Here is a 22025-nt window from a genome sequence, read left to right as displayed (position 1 = left end):
AGGTTTTAGATAATGAAAGAGCCACAAAAAAGCAATAAGAGGCCAATTATCTCGCCCTTATCTGAGCTTCCTGCACGTCTAATGCCTCTCGGCCTGCAGGTGCAGAAAGGCCAGCCACTAGATGACACCGTCTTACAAGGTGAGGTCACTGTCACCTGCAGGCAAAGGAGAGGAGCCAAGTGCACAGAGAGGAACCAAGGACGGGCTGGGAGGGAAAGAGGCCAAGGAGAGGAGCCAAGTGCACAGAGAGGAACTGAGGAGGAGGGGCTGGGCGGGAAAGAGGAGGCGGGACGGGTAAGAGCGGCCTCCCAGGCCCCGAAGGCGGTGTTCAGACTTAGGAGGCCACCTCGGGGCTCAAGGCGCCTTCTGAGCCCACCTCCTCTCTCTCCGGGGATGAGCCTGGACGAGGGGGTGAGTGTCCTGTGACAGCAGGGACCTGCTTTGTCCTGGTCGCCCCGTTCCGTCAGTCCCTTCGCTCGGGGGACACTCAGTGATGACGGATGCCCCCCCCCCAGCCTATTTTATGCATTTATTTATTATTTTTAAATTAAAATCTATCTGGTTGCACCAGGTCTTAATTGGGGCACAGGGCATTCAAGATCTTTAGTTGTGGCATGGGGCTCTAGTTCCCTGACCAGGGATGGAACCCAGCCCCACTCCGAGAATGGCAGTGCCCCCAGCCTCTCTGCTGGTGGGCCCAGTTGCTCAGCAGATTCCCGGGGTCCCTTTCCAGAGGCTACACAGAGTGAGTTGTCAGGGAGAAGACCCCTGAGATGAGTACAATCTGAGGATCCTGGCTGGCTGGGCACAGACAGGCACCTAGACACACACACACACACACACACACACACACAGTGTTCCTGATGCCTTTTCCCTCCAGGCCAGAATACTGGAGTGGGTAGCCTTTCCCTTCTCCAGCGGATCTTTCCAACCCAGGGATTGAACCCAGGTCTCCCGCATGGCGGGCAGATTCTTTAACCAGCTGAGTCACAAGGGAAGCCCAAGAATACTGGAGCGGGTAGCCTTTCCCTTCTCCAGGGGATCTTCCCGACCCAGGAATCGAATCGCGGTCTCCTGCATTGCAGGCGGATTCTTTACCAACTGAGCTATCGGGGAAGCCCTTTTCAGGGCAAGGTATGAAAAATATGAAAGAGGAAAGAATTCCACCTTTAGGGACTGAAAGGACCAGAATAACATGAGCCTTATAAGGCCTCGAGCACACCCAGTCTGCAGCAGACGGCAGGGAGGGCTGGGGTGGCGGGGCTTGCCCGACGCGGCCCGACTCCCAGCATCACCCCCTGGAGAGACGCCCCTCCAACAGCACCACTCCCACCGTCCCGAAATCCAAGAGGCGCAGAAGAAAGGCAAACCCCGCTGGCCCGGGTGAAGCCTGCTGCCAGGTGTCAGCCTGGCCATTTTCTAGCTCGTGTGGCACATTAAAGCCAGGAGGCCCCTGGAAGTCACCTGGGCAGAAGGCTCCCAGCGCGCTCACTGTGGTCCCCTGGGAAGCTCCTCTGAGACGACTCGGGCCCCGCCTCCGAGATTCTGTCCTGTCGGTCCAGAGGGGCCCAGGGATCACATATTTAAAGCTCCTGCTGCTCCAACGTGCTGACAGGGTGGAGAACTGGGGATTGAGACTTAAGGGGGAAGACACACACGTTCCGGAGCCAGCAGCCCTGGATAAGACCGCAGCTACGCCCGTGGCTGCAGACCAGGACAGCGGCTTAACGTCCCGGGGCTGCCGTGCGACAGGGTGAACAGCTGCTCTGCTTCCTGCCGTGAGGGTTGAGTGATAACACATGTCCAGCTGCTAGTGCCAGCCTGTGCCTCGGTCTCCATATCTGTGAAATGGGGCGGCAGTACCTCCCTCTTAGGGTTCCAAGAAGGAGTAGATGAAGAGGACCTGTCGGCAGAGGGTCTGCCCAGGACACCACTTCCCTGCCCCCTCCCCTCCACCCCCCCAGTCACGGGGTCCCTGCGCGCGTTCATCTCTTCACGCAGCCCGGCCACACCTCACATACGGAAGGGTCCTGGGCCCTCCTGTCCCGTGCCACCCCCCACATGGTCACACATCCACTTATGGAATGAACAGAGAGGGGCAGAACCCCCAGGGAAGTCGGAGGAGGGGCCCCCAACGTGGTGTCTATAAGACAGCCCTCACTGGGGGTGAGTACCAAGACCCCCGGGGAGCCTTCTCAACACTCGACCCTGGTCCCACTGCGCAGACCCAGCCTTCTGCCCTGGGGTGCACGCACCCCCTGCCTGACATCTGCTCTGAGGTCACACCCCAGAGAGACACAGCTCTCCTAGCAAGCCAAGAGCCTTGTGGGGTGCTGACTACAGCTTCCCGTGGGAAAACGCTCACCCTCTGTAATTAGATCAAAAGGTGAGCCGGGAACCAGCACATGCAATAAAACCATGGGTCCGTAAAATGTGTGTGTGTGTCTGTGTGTGTGTGTGTGTGCGCACGCACTTCATATACACAGCAGAGAAGCCGAGCAGGAACACACAGTGCTAGAATTAAAGGTCACTCTTAGTATGTCATCTTCTGTACTTCCCAACTTTTCTATAATAAATATACACGACTATTACCAAAAAAAGAAATCAAGAGAAAGAAAGGGAGAAGGCAAACACCCCAGGGAACACTGAGCAACGGTTGGCCGGTGCAGGGCCCCTCGGTGGCCTGGAGCCGCCCCGGACACACCCGCACCCCTCGGAGACGCTGAGTGAGGCGAGCAGCTCGCTGACAGCGTCTAGTCCTCACGTCTCATCCAGCCTCCGCTTCACAGGGACCACACGGAAGGTTAGGCAGATCAGACAACGACCGGGTCCCGGATGTGGAGGGCCGGCGGGATCGAAGCCAGATCCCTGTGGGAGCGCAGAGCTTGACGCTGGAAGGGTCTGGAAGCCGATGGGGTGCCACCCAGGCTCTGCCTCCTCCCGGCTCCGTGACCTCAGGCTGACGACGTGTGTTCTCTGCGCCTATAAAACGGGGATGACAGAGCCCCCACCAGAGTGTCTTTAGGATTAATGGAGGCGGGCGAGTCTCTTAGAACAGGGCCTGGTGAGTAATACGTGCAGAAGACGTGCAGGCCATTATTACGCGGCTCCAGAGCTGATAAACGCACCCAGGCACCGCCCATCAGCACCCCGGGGGCAGCACTATCCGCCTCGGTCACCACAGTGCCTGGCACGCGGCAGGCACTCAGTACAGAGAGGCAGGCTGGAGGGGTGGAGAACGGGGCTGAAGAGCTGACTTGGGTGGGCAGGGGGCTCCGGAGGAAGAGCAGACAGAGCCCCTGCCTGACCCCCACCCCCCGGCTGTGAACCCAGCGCCACCGCCAGCTGCTCAAGCCCCTGGGAGCCGTGAGGGCTCTCTCGGGCTGCACTAGGGGACCCACAATCGGCCCCTCTTCCCAGGGCCGCTGCGTTGGTCTCCTGCTGTGGCTGTGACAAACGACCACACCCTCAGCAACTTCACACAACACCGGTGCATCATCTTGCGGCCACAGAGGTCAGGCACCCACAGAGCGTTTCACTGGGGCAGAAGCAAGGTGTTGGCGGGGCTGGCTCCTTGGGGGCTTTCAGGGGGAATCTATTCCCTGTCTCCTTCCGGCCTCTGGAGCAGCCCTGCCTCGTGGCCCCTCCTCGTCTTCAAAGCCAAAGCGCAGCATCTTTCGATCCCTCTCTGACCCTGCCCCGCCCCCCGCATGGGAATCCTCGCGATCCCACGGGGCCCACCCAGGTGATGCCAGCCCGTGGGCAGCACAGTCCATCTTGCCTGGATAAACCAGGAAAGGGCAGGACAGGGCCCCCAGGAGCCACTAAGAGTCCCTGCAGCCAGGCTGGGAGCCAACAGGAAATGCCAAGGCAGCAGAGGGCTGTGGGGATGACAGCAAAACCGGGCAAGAAAAGCAAACAAATCCAGAGGGCTCAGGGGTGAGAGGCAGCCTGCGTCCAGGAAAACAGGGAGCCAGAAACCCGTGCTGGGCGCTCACGGAGGCCCTGAGTTCACGGGGTTCAAAATGCACCAGAAAGGCCGATGCCGCAGGCTGCACTGACGGATGGCTCTGCAGTCAGACGGGCTCCAGCCCCGCTACTGACCAGCTGGGCCACATCTCGGGCAAATTGCTTCAGTGCTCTAAGCCTCAGTTCTGACCTGCAAAATGGGCACAACGGGTGGCCCCGCTGCCTGGGGCTGCGTCACGGGGAGAGGAGACGCACAGCTCAGAGCGCTCAGGGGGCGGCTGGCCCCACGGCAGCGGCCGGGTCAGCGCCTCCGCTGGCGGCCTCCCTTCCCGCTGGCCCGCCCTCACCCCGCTGGCCTCGAGTCAGAGCCTGGTTCAGAGATTCTGCTTCCGCACAGTTTGGGCTCCTTTTCACAGACACTGAGAATCGCCCTGCAGACCCTACTTGGCCCCTGCCCATCGGAACCCTCGTTCATTCAACGGGGATGCCTTCAGCACCGGCCCTGGATGGGCTCCGCGCTAAGCCGTGAGGACCGAGCAGCAAACAAAATACCCCCCCACCACCGCGAAGACCGCCTGTCCCCACGGAGCCACCCTGCAGGAGGAGAGAGACCCCACCCTCGACCATCACAAGACCCCGTGTGGGCCCGAGGGGCAGGGGCTGCCCGACTGCTTCCGTCTCAAGGGCACAGCACAGAAGCACACGGGCAGAGTCGAGGCCGCTCTGCCTGGCTCCCCAGATGGGGTCTATGCGTCATTCCAGTGACAGCTGAAAACTACTCTCCCAAGAGCTCAGAGAGGTCAGGTCAGCTCTCACAGGAAGCAGAGTTCTTAACCCCCAGTAAACACACACAGAAGGGGGTTGTCCATGTGGAGCCGGCCACATCCCCCAGCAAGAACCAAGGTCTGGGGTCCTGAGCGAGGACCCAGAGTCGTCAGTGCACCCTTGCGGGTAGCGTGATGGTCGAACAGCTGGCCTCTGCTCAGAGAAGCCCTGGTGAATGAACAGGCACAATCTGTCTGCAACGCCAGGTCTGTCTGACTCCTGGGGGGCAGAGCCCAACTTCCCTGAGCCTCGATCTCCCCACCTGTGAATGGGTAACAAACTGGCCACTTCCTAGAGAGGGGAGACGCAAATGGGACTGTGCGTTTAGCTTGGTGCCTGGTACACAGTAAACACCACCACCATCGTCGCTACCATCAGCAGCAGCTGCTACCATGGCGGCCGCGGAGAAAGGAGGCGGCCGCGGCCCGCCGGGCACTGTGAAGGATGGGCGCGGTCCCAGCCATGCTCACCCCTGGACTGAGGCGGGGGACGACCCTGAACTCGCCCCAGGGGCCTTAGCACAGCACACTGGCATCAATGCCCTCAACTCTGCTTCCCCATCAGCCTGGCCACCTCCAGCAGGCAATGCCCCCCCTCCAGGTGAAGGGACGGGGAAGTCCTCAGGCCTAAAGGCCAGAGATGGACCCAGCGGCCCTGCCCAGGTCACCGGACCCCCCAGCGGTCTCGGGCCTCCTCATGACATAGGCCCAGCCGGCCCAGCTGTGATCCTCTGTAGCACAGTCAGGGAGATGGCTCAGACCCAGGGCTGCTGACTCCTCCGGGGCAGGCCCCAGCGAGTTCCCCTAACGTCACATTCAGACCAGGACCCAGAAGAACAGCAGTAAATACATCTGGAGCAGCCAACACACGCTAGGAGAAGACAGCACCGAATAAACGTTGATTTATGTACACTTCACAGAATCATCCCGTGTTAGTGATTTATCATCCCCGTTTTATTGATTAAAAAAGAACTTTCAGAAAACAACTTTCCCAGTGACACCCAGCTGGCGAGTAACGGCTGAGACTTGAAGCCAGCTCCGTGCAGCTCAGAACCAAGCTCCCGGCCCTCGAACCCCGGATTCCAGGCCTCACTTCACACTCCGAGCTCCCGCCTGGGATGCAGACGGTGAGGAGCGGCCCTGCCTCCCTCCCTCCCCACGCCGGGGAGGCAGCAGCCCGGCCGGATGGGGGCAGTGACTCTAACAGGCTCAGGAGTCAGGCAGCCCAGCAAAGCCCAGGGCCATTTCCAAGCCTCGGGGCAGGGACCATGAAGGAAACGCAGTGAAAAGAGGTGAAATGTCGTCCACTTGGGAGTTTTGTTTTTTCAAAGCAGTGTTTGCTTAGTGACTAGGTTGGGGTAAATTTTTTTTAAAAAAGAAAGAAAATCAAAATTTTTTCCCCCTTTCTCTCAGATAACAAAGAGAAGGAAAGCGATCTGGACTGGCTCTTCTCCCAGAGGAGACCAGAGTGGAAATTCACCGTCTGGAGAAGAAGCTGGAACTTAAGTAAACGGAGACCAGGAAGGGAGGGAGCGAAGCTGGGAGCAGCAGAGACTCTGGAGGAGGCTCCCCGGGTGCCTGGGGGCAGGCCCGCCCCTCAGTCTCCGCGCCTGCAAAGTGAAGGGCTGGACTGGAAGTCTCCGGACTCCCAGTGACGTCAACATTCCGCGGGGCCGTGAATGTTTGCCCCAGAGAGGGATCTCAAAGTGATGCTTCTTCACACGCATGCTAAGTCCCTCTAGTTGTCTCTGACTCTTTGTTACCCTAAGGACTGTAGCCTGCCAGGCCCCTGTCCATGGGATTCTCCGGCAGGAACACTGGAGTGGGTTTCCACGCCCTCCTCCGGGGGGAGGGGGGGTCTTGCCGACCCGGGGGTGGAACCTGAGTCTCCTAAGCCTCCTGCGCTGGCAGGCAGGGTCTTTAACCACCACAGCTGCTGGGGGTGCAGGCCCAGCCAGGACTCAGCGGCCCGGTGCACTCTGCCCCCCGGCCCACGGCACTGGGGACATCCAGGCTGGTCAGGAGCGGGGCAGGAGCAAACACTGTGGCTATGGAGCGCTTCCCCACCAGCCTCTCATTCCTCAGGGTGCCATTTCCACCTTCCAGAGAGCTTCCCAGGCAGCGCAGAGCCACCCGGCTGGCGAAGGGCTCAGGGAGGATTGGAAGCTCCGGGAGCTGGTGTTCACAGGGGCTGGGCTGACTCCAGGAGCAGGTGGAGGGCAGGCCGTGGGTAGAGCGGAGGCTGGGCTCCTCCCCAGAACCCGGTGACCTGCTGGGCCATCTCGACAGAGCACAGCACCAGCTCCGGGGCCACCACGACCAGGCCTCTGGGCAGGGCCAGTGCCGGCCAGACACCCCCTCTGGCCACCGTCACCAAGCCTCCAGGACACACCGAAGAGGTGGGCAGGGCCAGGCCGGGCTGCCATGTCCTGACCCAGAGACCAGGGAATGAGGGTGTCCGGAGAAAAGCCAAGAGCCAGACCCCTGGGAGGGGAGCCCTGGCTGGCTGCACATAGCTTCTCGCACTCTCTCACACACACACACACACACACACACACGCACACGCACACAGGCCCCTCAGCGGCTTCCTTGTCTACACAGACCCCTCCCCTCTCTCCACTGGTGAATTCACACTCCCTTGCTCAGCCACGACCCCCCAGCCCCTCCCCATCAGCACCCCGTCTCCTGTGTCCCACCTGGACGCGTCCGTATCCCTGCCCAGATGGAGTTTGCAGGCGGCTTCATGCCTGGCTCACCCAGGAGGGACACAACCCCTGGGAGGTCACCCAGGACGGGACTGCCAGGCCAGTGCCGGAGCACTGATTCACTTCATGTCTCCAGTCAGGGAGGAGAGCCTGGCCCCTATTTCTGGCCGTAATCAGTCATGCAGGGGCAGGCCCGGCAGAAACCATCCTGGGGCCTCCCACTCCATCAGGCAGATGAGCACAAACAAGCTCTCCTCGGCTAGAATTTGAATCCAGAACTGCCTTGGCTCCAGGGGCTCCGGGCCACAAGCCGCATCTCCAGGTTGGCAACACCTGCCTGAGTCAGCTCCCCAGGTTCAGCTCACTCCAAGAAAATAAAAGGAGGCTCAGATCGTCCCCACCTCCCAACCCAAGCAACCAGGATTTAAACTCAAGGTCCCAGATGCCAGGGCCATCAACCACTGAGGCTTTCCTTAGAAGTGAGACTGAAAGTCACTCATTCATGTCCCACCCTTTGTGACCCCATGGACTGTAGACCCCATGGATTGTAGCCTGCTAGGCTCCTCTGTCCATGGGATTCTCCAGGCAAGAATACTGGAGTCAGTTGCCATTCCCTTCTCCAGGGGGTCTTCCTGACCCGGGGATTGAACGCAGGTCTCCCGCATTTCAGGCAGATTCTTTACCATCTGAGCTGCCAGGGGAAAGGACTCTCTAAAGCCCCAGGTCCCCAGAGCCTGGCAGTGAGCAGCCGTGACCAGAGCTCTTAGAGACCTGGGTTGTATGGCCCCCAACCCCCAAATGCACCGTCCAACTTGCCAAAACCACAGACAAAACAGAGGTAAAACTGCCTCGATTAGGCGCCTGCAGTGTCTCCGGCTGTCTGACCCAACAGTTCATTCTTCTATGGAGGCAGCAATGGCCCACTTTACAGATGAGAAAACCAAGGCCTGGAGGACTGAGACTCACAGCAGGACTGTGGCCAGTGCTGGGCCCAGAGGGTGATGTAATACCCAGACTTCTGGCGGTTAGGCTGCCCTGCCTCAGGCAGGCTCCCGGGTGGAGAAGGGCAGAGTCCCCAACAACAGTCACGGGAAAGGGAGCAGAAAAACAGCGAAGGCAAAGACCAGGACAGCGGGTGACACCAGAGAGCTATTAATTCCCAGCTACAATCCAGTGCAAGGGACACTTCACTTTTTCCACCTTGCATACGAACAGTCTGACTTTTGGGGCTTCCCTGGTGGCTCAGATGGTAAAGAATCTGCCTGCAGTGCACGGGACCCGGGTTCAATCCCTGGGTAGGGAAAAATCCCCTGGAGAAGGGAATGGCAACCCACTCCAGAATTCTTGCCTCGAGAATCCCCAAGGACAGAGGGAGCCTGGCAGGCTACAGTCCACAGGGGTCCCAAAGAATTGGACACAATTGAGCGACTGACACACACAGCCTGACTTTGGAGTGTTTCTGTGACTCCTTCCAGCCACACAGCTGGCAAGGGACAAAGCCAGGGTGTGGAGCAAGACCTGCTTTCTATTTCACAGGCTTGTGGGGAAAATAAAGGAAAAAGTAACACATTTCAGGACTGACCTCTCCCCTCTGGCCCAGTAGGTCCTTAGCCAAGGACTGCCCTGAGCCCCTATGGCTGCAGCTCCACCCCTTCCCACACCTCCCGCCCAGTCTCTTCCCATTTTCCAGCCGCCAAAGCAAAGGAAGGAGGCTCACTTACTGTGTCTGGGGCTGTGCGGGCTCTGGCTTGGGCTCTAGGTCTGCGGGAGGTGAACAGGAGCGTCCATCAGGCCGGCGGCCCAAGGGACTCAGCACACCCCGCCCCATCCCCAGCCTCCCCCAGCCCCACACTGTCATTAAGCTCCCCTGCCTGTCCCGCCGGACCCCACCCCGTGGCCACGGCCCACATTCTACCAGAACTGGTCCCCCTGCCAGCTCTCGCCTGCCCCCACCCTCAGCTCCCCAAGGAGCTCCTTGCCCCCAAGCCTGCAGGAAGTTCCTGCTGGGCTAGTCCCCAGTCCCTCCTGGGGATGGTCTTATCGGGGCCTTCCCGCCCACAGGGCTCTGGGCAAGGCTGCTCCAGCTGGGGTGACTCCCTGGAAGGAGCTGCGGGGAGGGGGAGCTTGGGAGAACAAGCCCTGGGCAGTAACTGTCCCCGAAGCATAACCAACGGCCAGTCGCTTCCATTTACGACATGCGAGCGCGCACCAGATGCTGCAGGCATGCCAGGAGTCTCCAGGGCCCAAGGGAGGCGATGGGGTGCAGCTTCCGCCCAACAGTCTCTCCTCGGTCCCCGCGTCCTGGGGACAGCACGAGGCATCACGGGAGCCGGAAGCCTCCAGGCGGCCCGAGCCCCCTGGAGTCCTGCAGACCCGGAGCCGTGAAGACATCAGGCTCCCAGAGCACCTTACCGATGACGGGGGCGGAGTCCAAGTGGATCAGGGGTGTGTCTGCCTCAGTCTCCGGCGCAGAGCGTGGGACGTCGGGGCCGGCATTGGTGTCCTCATCATCATCGCTGTCGTCAAACTCAAAGCCCTCGCCAGGGTCGTCTTCCGCCTCGGGGGAGGGGCCTGGGCCTCCGGGAAGCAGCCGATCTCCTGGAAGGAAGGAGGAGTTACCGCGTCTGGTCCAGAGAGAGGGCTGCAAGGGGGAGCAGCTGGGGTCCAAGTGAGGGCAGGTCCCAGGGACAAGATCAAACCCACGTGAGGGCCAGAGGCTCTCCTGTCCCCTGAGGGGCCTGGGGTTGGGTTGGGACTCTAGACTGACGGGCAGTCGGCGGAGGGCAGGGACAAGCTTCCGAGGTGAGTGCATCTGGGCTCGAATACAAGGGAGCCTTTGACTTTCTTGTTTTCTATTTCCCTATTTTGTAAGCAAGCAGGGGGTTATAAATGCATCTGCCTGGGGCGGGGGGCGGGCACACACCTTTGGGTGTATTTCCACATGTGCGTTTCCATCTGTGCATTTTGCATACATGCAAATGAGCACAGCCAGGCTTGATGGGCACCCCGAGCTGTCTTTTGCATGCACAGGGCAGGGAGCAGCTGTCCGGAAGTGTCTGGAGCCTGAAGACAGCCAGTTTGGGGAACCAGGGCACAGAGTAGCTGCGGCGGGGCTGGGGGCCTTGCTCCCAGCCTGGAGGGCTTCCCGGCCTCAGAGCCTGCTTCTCCCTCCTGGGAGACCCACTTCGGGGCCAGGTCTGCCTGGTCGTCCCTCAGAGCTCAACTCAGGCAGGGACGGCCCCCTGCCACATCCTTCTCTGTCTGTGCCTCCTGTTTACTTCACCTGCTCCTGTAACATGTGTAACGATTTGTTCTGCCCCCTTGAAGGGGACAGGTCCCGGCCTGGGGTATGTAGATGGACGTCACCAGCCAGGTCGGTAAACAAGGGTGTGACAGCCACCAGGGCAGCAGATGCGGGGCACCCCGATGGCGCTCCCTGGGGGGATTCAGGGGAAAGAACAGGACTTGGCTGTAGACAGCTGAAGCGCACATGGAAGAAACGATGTCAACAAGCCCAGCCTCTTGCATCTCTCACACACTGAAAAGCGCTAACTTCATCAACCTGGTTTTCTTGACAGTGACATTTGAGGGTCTCACTCTCTGGTCTTTGTTGCAAACACTCCCATGCATCCTGGCTCCTCACTGTCCTCTGCAGACCCTCAGAGCTACCTGAGAGCATCCTGCAGGGCTTCAGTCCTCAGTAAGTCCTCCAAGTAAAACAGAATTATCAGTTTTTAGGTTGGGCATTTTTTCTTAGTCAACAAGTCGAATTCGGGGCTTCCCAGGTGGCTCAGACGGTAAAGAATCTGCCTGCAGTGTGGGAGACCCGGGTTTGATCCCTGGGTCGGGAAGATCCCTGGAAGAAGGAAATGGCAACCCACTCCAGTATTCCTGCCTGGAGAACTCCACGGACAGAGAAGCCTGGCGGGCTACAGTCCATACGGTCACAAAGAGTCAGACATGACTGAGCAACTAACAGATACAACTCAGAAACTTTCATTAAACGGGTGAAGAAATGGACTCTCCATCCTAAAGGGCATCACAAGCCCTCGCCTTCCCACCCATTTCATCTGGCTGAGGTCTCCCAGTCTTCTTCCTTGGAAGACTTCTTTCCTGGAATCTGAAGCTAAACAGAACCTCAAGTGTTCATTTAGCCCATCTCCCTGGCTCATGCAAACCTTGGACATGACTTAGGAACTGAACAAGCTACCTCGTCCAAACTTTGCACTCTAAAACCCAAGGACAGAGCGGCTGGGTTCAAGTCTAAAGCTGATCACCCCTCCCTGGGCTGCCCTGAGCAGACTGCTCACAACTCCTGTCACACCGGTCAGGGCATGAGGTCTGGGCCCGCCAGGTCCTGTCTGAGAGCCTTTCACCTCTCTGAACCTTAGTCTCTTCCCCTATAGAGCAGAGGATGAAAGGGCACCTACCTTATAAAGCTGACGTGAATGGGACCCGAGATGTAGGTCAGGGTTTCTCAGCCTCGTGTCCAGGCTGCGAGGTCTCTGTGTTGGGGCCACTACAGGAGGTGTACCAGCCTTTCTGGCCTCTGGCCTCCAGCTGTGACAACCGAAAGTGTCTGCAGACATTGCCAGCCAAATGTCCCCCGGGGGACGAAACTGCCCCCAGTGGAGAACGCTTGAGTAGATGCAGGGCTTGGCACACTGCCTGGTACGTGTTACACAATGACACCTGTTGTTGGGCTTTCTGCCCCTCCCAGCCCGACATCCTTGAGGACAGGATTGTCCACGGATGCCTCGATAAGCAAGTGGGTGGGGAGGGGGATGGAGCAGAGAGGCAAGTGGACAGACCAGCGGATGGACAGACCGGCGTATCTGATTCTGGTAGTCTCTCTGACCAGAAAAATCCAAAAATCCACAGTGACTGGGGGGGTTTCCAGAGCAGAATGTTTTAGGTGCAAGTGTATGAAATTCAAGAAGCCCCTTCCAGGACTTCCCTGGGGTCCAGTGGCTAAGACTTTGCCTTCTAATGCAGGAGGTGTGGGTTCGATGCCTGCTCAGGGAGCTAATATGCTACATGCCATGTGACCAAAGTGGGGGGACATAAAAATGTAGAAGCAATATTATAACAAATTCAATAAAAACATTTTGAAAAATGGTCCACATCAAAAAAAAGTCTTAAAGAAAAAAGAAGCAGCAGCCCCTTCCTCCGCTGTGTGAGCACAGTAGAAAGCCGGAGCTCACCCCCCTTCCCTGACTCCCGGGGGTGATGACCGAAACAAGACCAACTGAGGCGGGGATGCAGCCCCTGCTCCTGGGAGCTGTGGGGACCCTAAGGCCCAGGCCATCGGGGTGGACTCCTCTGGGCGGTGACGTGGCCAGGGGTATGAGCTCCTACCCAGAGGTGGAGAAGCAGACACTCAGGGCCTGCGATGAGCCCACGTGACTCTTGCCGAAGCCTCCCAACCACCCCCGCTTTACACGAGGCCTCAGAGACTTCTCAAGGTGAGGCGAAGCCTCCGGGCACCAGCTGAAAGTGGGGAGCCAGGTTTGAACCCTGATCTGCCTTGGTTCCCTCTCCGCTCAGCCCAGTGGCCTCCTGGAAGTCCCTCTTGAGCCCCCTGCACTCTTGGCCCCGTGATGCTGAATTCAGGAGGAGATCCAGAAGCTGGGCCAGAGGCCAAATTAGTAACCTTCAAACAGTTCTCAACCCACTGGGGAGTCATAAAATCAATTAGGGGGCTCCCTGGAAGCTTTTTGCTTTATGAACTGATTACTGAAGATCTTTTTTAAAATTTTATAATACTAATAGGCTTCCCTGGTGGCTCAGTTGGTAAAGAATCCGCCTGCAACGCAGGAGACCCGCCTGAGCACAAGAGACCTGAGTTCGATCCCTGGGTTGGAAAGATCCCTGCAGAAGGACACGGCAAACCTACTCCAGGATTCTTGCCTGGAGAACTGCACGCACAGAGGAGCCTGGCGGGCTACAGCCCATCGCGTAGCAAGAGTCAGACCTGACCTGACGACTCAGCCACCACCACACTGGTAAAAAATTCACACGTGGTTTTACTTTTGATGTTGCTGTCGACACTTCCGTTCTGGATTTACGCACACAGCACACACATCCGTACAGTGCGTATCGCAGACGCTCCTGACGCCCTCCTCTGCTCACTCCCCGCAGCCGTGTGGCCGTCCTCGCTGGGCCTCGCAGGCGTCCGCTCTGCTACTGCCTCTGGATCTTTGCACCTCAGTCCTGGGGTCCAGGCTGCCCTTGCCCCAGGGAGCAGCTCCCGCCCTCGGGGGCCTCCAGGTCTATTTACAACCTGTCACCTCCCGAGGGTCCCGGGGACCAGAACTGCCCACAGTGGCACCTGGGCTCCTGACGTGCCTTGCCTGCTTCTCTTGTCTCTGTGGCCCTGATCAGCAGGCTGTACTTTTCCCTGTCTTTCTGTCTCCTCTACTAGAGCGCACGCCTCCTGGGCGGGTGTTTCACTCACTGTCGTACCCCCAGCATCTGGTACTGTGCCCAGCACGTGACAGGCACGGAATAAGGACTTGGTGAATGCACACATATGCTCCTATTGGCAGGTCTGTGGGCTGCAATTTTAGACGATTTAAAAAAATCCTGGAAAAGGGCTTCCCGGTGGCTTAGTGATAAGAATCTGCCTGCCAGTGCAGGGGACACGGGCTCAGACCCTGGTGCGGGAAGATCCCACGTGCCATGGAGCAACCGAGCCCGCAAGCCACAACTACCGAGCCTGTGCTCTGGAGCCCAGGAGCCCCAGTTACTGAGCCCTTGCACAGCAACTGCTGACGTGTTGCTGTGCGCCCTAGAGCCGGCGCTCCCCGACCAGAGAAGCCACCGCGATGAGGGGCCCAGGACATCCCTGGTGGTCCCGTGGTTGAGAATCCGCCTGCCAATGCGGGGGACATGGGCTCGATCGCTGGCCTGGGAAGATGCCAAGAGCAACGAAGCCTCGGTACCTACAACTGCTGAAGCCCGAGAGGGCCTGTGCTCCGCAAGAAGGGAAGGCCCTGCAGGGAGAAGCTGTGCCCCGCAACTGGAGAAAAGCCCGCACCGCAAGGACGACCAGCACAGGTGTGAATGCAGAAATAAGTAAAATAAAATAAAATGAGATGCCCACTCGCCAAAACCTGGGAGTGGCCTTGGCTCGCCTTAACCAGACAAAAGCCCGCACTGCAAGCACGACCAGCACAGCCATAAATAAAGAAATAAGTAAAATAAAATAAAATGAGATGCCCACACGCCAAAACTTGGGAGTGGCCTCGGCTCGCCTTAACCAGACAAAAGCCCTCACTGCAAGGACGACCAGCACAGCCATAAATAAAGAAATAAATAAAATAAAATAAAATGAGATGCCCACACGCCAAAACTTGGGAGTGGCCTCGGCTCGCCTTAACCAGACAAAAGCCCGCACAGCAAGGACGACCAGCACAGCCATAAATAAAGAAATAATTAAAATAAAATAAAATGAGATGCCCACATGCCAAAACTTGGGAGTGGCCTCGGCTCATTTAACCAGACAAAAGCCCGCACTGCAAGGACGACCAGCACAGCCATAAATAAAGAAATAAATAAAATAAAATAAAATGAGATGCCCACATGCCAAAACTTGGAAGTGGCCTCAGCTCGCCTTAACTAACTAGAGGAAAGCCAGCACAGCCATGAAGATCCAGCAGAGCCGAAAATAAATAAATACAAAGTTATTTTTAAAAATACTGGAATAAGTGACCACGAAGTCCCTGCCCACTACTATTTCTGGGCTGCCAGAGTCAGACCTGTCCTGACCAAGGAAGCTTCAGGGCCCACGGTCCTGCCCACTTGAGTCTGCTGGGCGGACAGTGGGGAGGATTCCCTTTGCACGCAGCCTGCATCACTGCAGTGACTAGCCTGGGTTCAGACCCCAGCTGTCCTATGTACTGGCTGCTGTGTGAGTGCCGCGTTATCTCACCCTCGGGCTGCAGCCTCCTGGTCCATCAAATGCGAACAGCAGGAGTAGCTGGCTGACAGAGCACTGGGAGGGGGGATGGACGGGCACACTAGACGCGCTGGGAGCCCAGCCTCGCGGGCTGAACGCGAGCTCCTCACGATGGCGGCTCTGCTCACCATCACCATTATCGCTGTGCTCACTCACTCAGTCGTGTCTGGGCCTGTGCGACCCTCTGGACTGCAGGCCTCCACGCTCCTCGCCGTGGGATTCTCCGGGCAAGAACACTGCAGCGAGTTGCCATTTCCTCCTCCAGGGGATCTGCCCAACCCAGGGATCAAACCCGCATCTCCTGTGTCTCCTGCATTGCAGGCAGAGCCTTTACTCACTGAGCCGTCGGGGAAGCCCCAGTCATTATCGTGATGACTGTTATTATCGCTTTGAGTCATATAGCCCAGGCTCTGACCCCAGGTGGGGTGGAGACCACCTCCCCATCCACAGACCAGGCCCAGCCCCAGGCGACCCAGCCCCCAGGCTGTGTCCAGGGACTTAAGTTACTTTTGTATTTTCTCTCTTTGTTGTTGTTGTGGTTCCCTTGCTAAGCCGTATCTGACTCTTTGTGACCCTACGACTGTGGCCCCCCAAGCTCCTCTGTCCAAGGGATTCTCCAGGCAAGAATACTGGAGTGGGTTGCCATGCCCTCCTCCAGGGGATCTTCCCCATCCAGAGGTCGAAGCAGCATCTCCTGGGTCTCCTGCATTGGCAGGCTGATTCTTTACTGGACCACCTAAGTACAAACAGCAGGACTTCCCTCGTGGTCCAGTGGGTGAGAGTCCACACGGCAGTGCTGTAGATGCAGGGAACCGGTCATGGAACTAAGCTCCCACGTGCTGCAGAGCAGCTAAGCCCGTGAGCCACGTGACTGAGTCCACGTGTCACAGCAGAGGCTCCTGCCCGACATGACAGAAAGCCCGCGGGCCACAGCTAAGACCTGATGCAGCAAATAAATGCTAAATTAAAAAAATACAAATAGCCTCGGTCAGCCCAGCAATCTATCAGTTCAGTTCAGTTCAGTTCAGTCGCTCAGTCGTGTCTGACTCTTTGTGACCCTATGAACCGCAGCACGCCACGCCTCCCTGTCCATCACCAACCCCCGGAGTCCACCCAAACCCATGTCCATCGAGTTGGTGATGCCATCCAACCGTCTCATCCTCTGTCGTCCCCTTCTCCTCCTGCCTTCAATATTTCCCAGTATCAGGGTCTTTTCTAGTGAGTCAGTTCTTCGCATCAGGTGGCCAAACTATTGGAGTTTCAGCTTTAGCATCAGTCCTTCCAATGAATATTTAGGACTGATTTCCTTTAGGATGGACTGGTCAGACCATAGAGACTGTACAGTATCCAGTGAACTGTCCCAGGAGCCCCTGGGCCAGAAGATTGGACAAAAGTAAGACACAGTGCCTCAGTGTCAAGGCTGAGGCAGGAAGAGCTGACCAGAGAAGAACATAAAACCCCGAAGGCTGAGGCAGGAAGGGCTGACCAGAGAAGAACATGAAACCCCGAAGGCTGAGCCAGTGCTAAACAGAGGAGGGGGCTTGAGCTTGCCAGGGCCTGGGGCACAGCTTTGGCACCAGGCTGCCCCTGCACAGGGCCTGAAAGGGTGAGCAAGGGCCTGACAGGCTCAGGCTGGGGGGCGGCCAGGGCCACAGCAGGAGCGGAGAACAACAGTGAGTGGCCCAGTCAAAGCGAAGACGCGACTGAGGATGACGGGGTGAGAACACGGCTGCAAGGAGGTGGGGGGATTTGAATTTATCTGGGAAGACGGTGCGAAGCGCTCAGAGAATCGGAGAGTGGCCAAGAGCCTGCTTCCACCAGGTATCAGCCTGCGCATCAGATACGCCCAGCAAATGTTTGCTTAATGAAACTGAATTGATTTCATCATAAAGTAGTCCTGCTCTCAGTTTGCACGTCTGGCCCCTCGGTGTGGAGGAGAAAGGGTGCAGGGTGCCGATGACGGGGAGCGGGGACATCCTGGAACCCAAAGCCATGGCCATGAATCAGGAAATGCCCTTTTCCCCAGACTCTGTTCCCAGGATCCTGGGACCCAGCCAACTAGCCGGGGCGCCTTATCAGAAGGAAAGTCAGACAGCCCATCCCTGGGTGACTGAGAGCTGAACTGAGCTCTCCCCACCCAGACAGACGGCAGGACTGGAGGGAGCCACGCACACCTCTGATGTTCCTGGACGTTCCCCTTCTCCAGAGAGCCAACCCCAGTGAGCCCCCAGCGAGTCCAGGGGGCCGGGACCCAGGAATTCACCCCACGCTACAGAGGAGGCGGGCCCACCACGCTGGTCCCCTACCCTGCGGAGAAGGACACGGAGGCTCAAGGGGGAAGAGATTCCTCCTGGGCTCGGCCCCGGGGCCCAGAGCAGGGCACGGGCAGCCGGTCCTGCTGACGCCCCAGTGATGACATGTCCCAGGCAGTGAGCCATTGATTAGCACACGCTGGAGCCCCACCTGTTCCTAAACCCTGCAATCACATGTGAGAGGCTGTCGTTACTAACACCATGCTTGTGGGAGATGAGACAGCCAGACAGACACCAAGCCACTGGGCTGGTTGGACTTGAGAAGCAGCCCTTGCTTGTTACCATTCTGCCGTTGGCCGCCCCCAGGAAGAACAAGAGGACGGGAGGCCGGGCCCAGCGGGACAGACGGCCTCGAGCCCAGCTCCTCCAGGGTCCGGATCTACCGGCACTGTCCGAGGCCCCAGTGTTAGGATCGCCACGTAAAAATACAGGACATCAAACTGAATTTCTATGAAAAAATTTTTTCAGCATAAGTATGTGTTTTTCCTTTTTTTTTTTGCCGACTCTGGCCACCCCGCCATGGCCAGACGGCCTGGCTTTGGAACCTCAGCAGATGGAGATGGATGGGCAGCACCCCCAGCCCCTACCTCCTGCTCTCAGTTCTTAGTTTTACCCCCGAGGACGCCACAGTCCCAGGGGTTCTGCTCACCTCTCCAGGGGCCCTCAGGTGGACAGGCGAAGAGTCTGCAACCCCCGCCCAGAGCCCACTTCCCATTATTTCCCTGTTGCAGAGGCCACTGGTCCAAGGCACCCAGCTAACCGTGAGTGGGGCCAGATTCACATCCAGGGTCAGAGGCCCTGGGCGGGACACCAGACGAGAGGACTGTACCTGCGGCAGCCTGCAGAGGACGGGAGGAAGCCATCAGACGGGACCCAGCTCAGACCAGCACTGTCCAGCCGCTCGCCTGTGAAAAGAAGGCCAGGAATCTGATTAGAGGGCGTTCAAGGCCAAAGTTCCAGCCACAGAGAGGGGTCACCAGCTCGCGACCGACGGGTGCACGCCAGCCGGCCGCTCTCAGCCCATTTCCCAGCAGCTTCGGGAGCCCAGGATGGCGCGAGCACGGTGAATCATTAACCTGCAGAGAGACCAGCAGCTGCAGGATGGCCACCCACCACCCTAGAGGCCCTGCCGGCCCAGGCCTCCCTGTGCCCAGCCCACGCAGCCGAGCTGGGCTCGCAGGTGGCCCCTCTGGCTGGCAGGGGAGCTCCAGCCTCGGACGCCAGGATCATGCTCAGCCCCCGTGTTCCAGAACCGGATCAGCCTGAAGGGTCACGGGTGAGGGCCGGATGCTTCCTGCTTCTCGCTGCCTGGTCACCACGGGTGCCCTGGGGCCACCCCCGCCCCACAGGCCCCATCGAAGGCCGTCTACTCTCTCTCTGTCTCCCCCTGCGCCACCCCCGAGCTTGGCCGGCAGGCATGTGGGTGTGAGGGAAGGAAAGGGCTTCGTGGAGGCGGGTGGCTCCAGATCAGGGCGGAACCCTAAGTGCTCGGAGCAGGGGGGCAGTATCTCCAGGCCTGGCGGTGGAGGAGCCCGCGACCGAGCCGCCAGAGCCTCCTCTGGGCTTACAGGACCCTGGAGCAACCTTGCCAGGCGCGCCCGCTGAGCTCTCCCCGCTCCCTCTCTGCACCGAGTCTGAGCCGGGGGCACTTCGTCTAGACGTCCCTGTGGAAGAGGGGCTCGGCCCTGAGGGAGAGCTCCAAACCCTCCTTTCTCATCAGGGCCTGCCGCACTCTGGCTGCCTGCCTGTTTCCCGTTCCAATCCTAAAGCCTCTGTTTACATTAGCTGGCTTCCTAAATAAAAGTAGAATGCATGTAAATAGCAATTGATTAATAATAGCAAACATCTATGCAGTGCCTACTCTACCTCAGACCTTATTCTGAGCGCTTTACAAATATTAATATCTATTCATCCAAATTAGGACAAAAGTGAGGCCCAGAGGGGAGAAGTAAAGCAGCCCAAGATCACACATAGTGAGCGGCAGAGCCAGGGCGTGAACCCGGTCTGTGGACCCCCGCGTGTGCTCAATTATAACCACAGTGCTCCACTTCTCTCAAAGTCCAAACAACACAGAGGCTGAGCTGACCATGAGAAGGCAGTCTCTCAGGTTCCCCAGGAGTGACCGCTGCGACCCGTTTCTATGAATCCTTCCAGGACTGTGCCGTGCGTGCACCAGCCTGTTCATCTGTATAAATGCCTTGCTTTATGCAGAAGGAAGCACACTGCATACCCTGTGGTAAAACCACTTTTTTAAAAATTGAGGTTTATTTATGGCTTCTCGGGCGTCACTAGGGGTAAAGAACCCACCTGCTAATACAGGAGACTTAAGAGATGTGGGCTCAATGCCCGGGTCGGGAAGACGCCCTGGAGGAGGAAATGGCACCCACTCCAGTATTCTTGCCTGGAGAATCCCATGGACAGAGGAGCCTGGCGGGCTACCGTCCACGGAGTCGCACAGAGTCGGACACGACTGAGCGACTTGGCACACACACGGTCTATTCACAATGCCCCAGTGTGCAGCAAAGTGACTCCGTGTGTGTGTACATTTACACACACACCTATTCGCTTTCAGATTCTTTCCATTATAGCTTTTTACACAGTATCGAAAGGTTCCCTGTGCTATACAGATTGTTTATGTATTTAATACACGTGCGTGCACGCTAAGTCAACTCAGTCGGGTCCAACTCCTGGCGATCCCGTGGACGGTAGCCCACCAGGCTCCTCTGTCCATGGGATTCTCCAGGCAAGAGTACTGGAGTGGGTAGCCATTTCCTCCTCCAGGGGACCTTCCCGACCCAGGGATTGAACCGGCATCTCCTGCATCGTCTTCTGGGTGCAGGCGGACTCTACCCCTGAGCCACGGGGAAGCCCGTTTTACGCGCAGCACCGCGTCAATCTCAAACTCCTGATCTTTCCGTCCACCCCGCTTTCCCCTTTGATAATCGTAAGTTTGCTATCTACGTCTGTTTTGTAAAAAAATTCATTTGTGTCAGTTTTTTAAGATTTCACATATGAGTGACATTACATAACTGTCTTTCCCTGTCTGGTTGACTTCACTCAGCAGCTCCTCCTTTTTGGCCACGTGCAGTATGTGGGGGTCTATCAGGAGCCCTCCAGCCAGGGATTGAACCCGCAAGCCCCGCAGGGGGACAGCAGACAGCCGCTGCATCACCCGGGGAGCCCTAGCAACCGCTGCTTCTGCTGGAGAAGCTCCAAGGTCATTTCAGAACAGCACAGTACATAGACATGAGTCTCGCGTTAATGCCTGCAGAGTGCTGGGGGCGGGCGTCTGGCATGATTGACATAATCCCTGAGTGGACGCTGAGGTTGTTTCCAGGCTTTGGTGCTATAATCCGTTCTCCACACACCTGGCCTTGAGCCATGGATGCGTGAACCTGGGGGGCACCCTCCTAGGCGGGATGGGCTGGGTCAGAACCGCACTTTTCACTCTGTGAACCTGGGGGGCACCCTCCTAGGCGGGATGGGCAGGGTCAGAGAACCGCACTTTTCACTCTGATTAAAAGCCAATTAATCTCCACAAAGTGCGTGACCGCGTCGTTCAGTCCCACGCTGAAAACTCTCAGCAAAGGGTTGGGGAAGATTTAAGAGATGTGGGCTCGATCCCTGGGTTGGGAAGATGCCCTGGAGGAGGAAATGGCACTCCAGTACTCTTGCCTGGGAAAGTCCACGGGCAGAGGAGCCTGGTGGGCTACCATCTATAAGGTCGCAAACGTCAGACAATGAAGCAACTCCGCACACAGCCCAAGGCGCGATGATTAACTCGAGCAGCCAGACAGACATCTGTTTTCCCTCCTCTCTTCCCCAGGCAAGGACACACACCAGCAAGCCCCCGGCACACCCAGAGCCTGTGGCGATCGTTCTGCACATGTGTGCCAGGGCTCAGGGTGAGTGAGTGAGGAGGGCAGGCTCAGAGCAGCCAGGGGCCCTGCGAGAGACCCTCCTGGCACAGCAGCCAGCCGAGAGTTCAAGGCTAGCTACCCAATACCGCCTAGGCCCCACTGCTCAGGGGCTATCATACTCGGATGAGCTATTTAACACCACCTCTGGGCCTCAGTTTATTCATCTGCAAAATGGGGATTAAAAAGGACCAACTTCATGGGGTCCTCAAGAAAATTAAGAGTAAATACAGGTAACACTCTTGGAAGGGTCCTTCGGACCCACCGTTCTTCGGCTGTCATTAGCATCCAGGGCACAGGCTGTGACGACCAAGCTCTGCCTTGGGACCCAGGCTGGA

General features: G+C 58.0%; 1 protein-coding gene across 5 annotated transcripts in view; it reads right to left on the bottom strand.

Annotated features, from left to right (window-relative positions):
- Positions 1-22025, bottom strand: part of ARHGEF10L (Rho guanine nucleotide exchange factor 10 like) — a 159768-nt gene that overhangs the window by 95675 nt on the left and 42068 nt on the right. For all 5 annotated transcript variants that reach the window (XM_070382057.1, XM_070382055.1, XM_070382061.1 and 2 more), the window contains exons 2-4: positions 18600-18675; positions 9911-10096; positions 9220-9259 (exon numbers count right to left, since the gene is read on the bottom strand). In XM_070382057.1, the coding sequence (XP_070238158.1) occupies positions 9220-9259; positions 9911-10096; positions 18600-18633 (260 nt within the window). In that variant the 5' untranslated portion in view covers positions 18634-18675. The remainder of the gene's footprint in view (positions 1-9219; positions 9260-9910; positions 10097-18599; positions 18676-22025) is intronic.

This window comes from Bos mutus, chromosome 2 (genome assembly GCF_027580195.1).
Source record: "Bos mutus isolate GX-2022 chromosome 2, NWIPB_WYAK_1.1, whole genome shotgun sequence".
NCBI classification, from domain to species: Eukaryota; Metazoa; Chordata; class Mammalia; order Artiodactyla; family Bovidae; genus Bos; species Bos mutus.
This window is presented reverse-complemented; position numbering and strand designations above follow the sequence as displayed.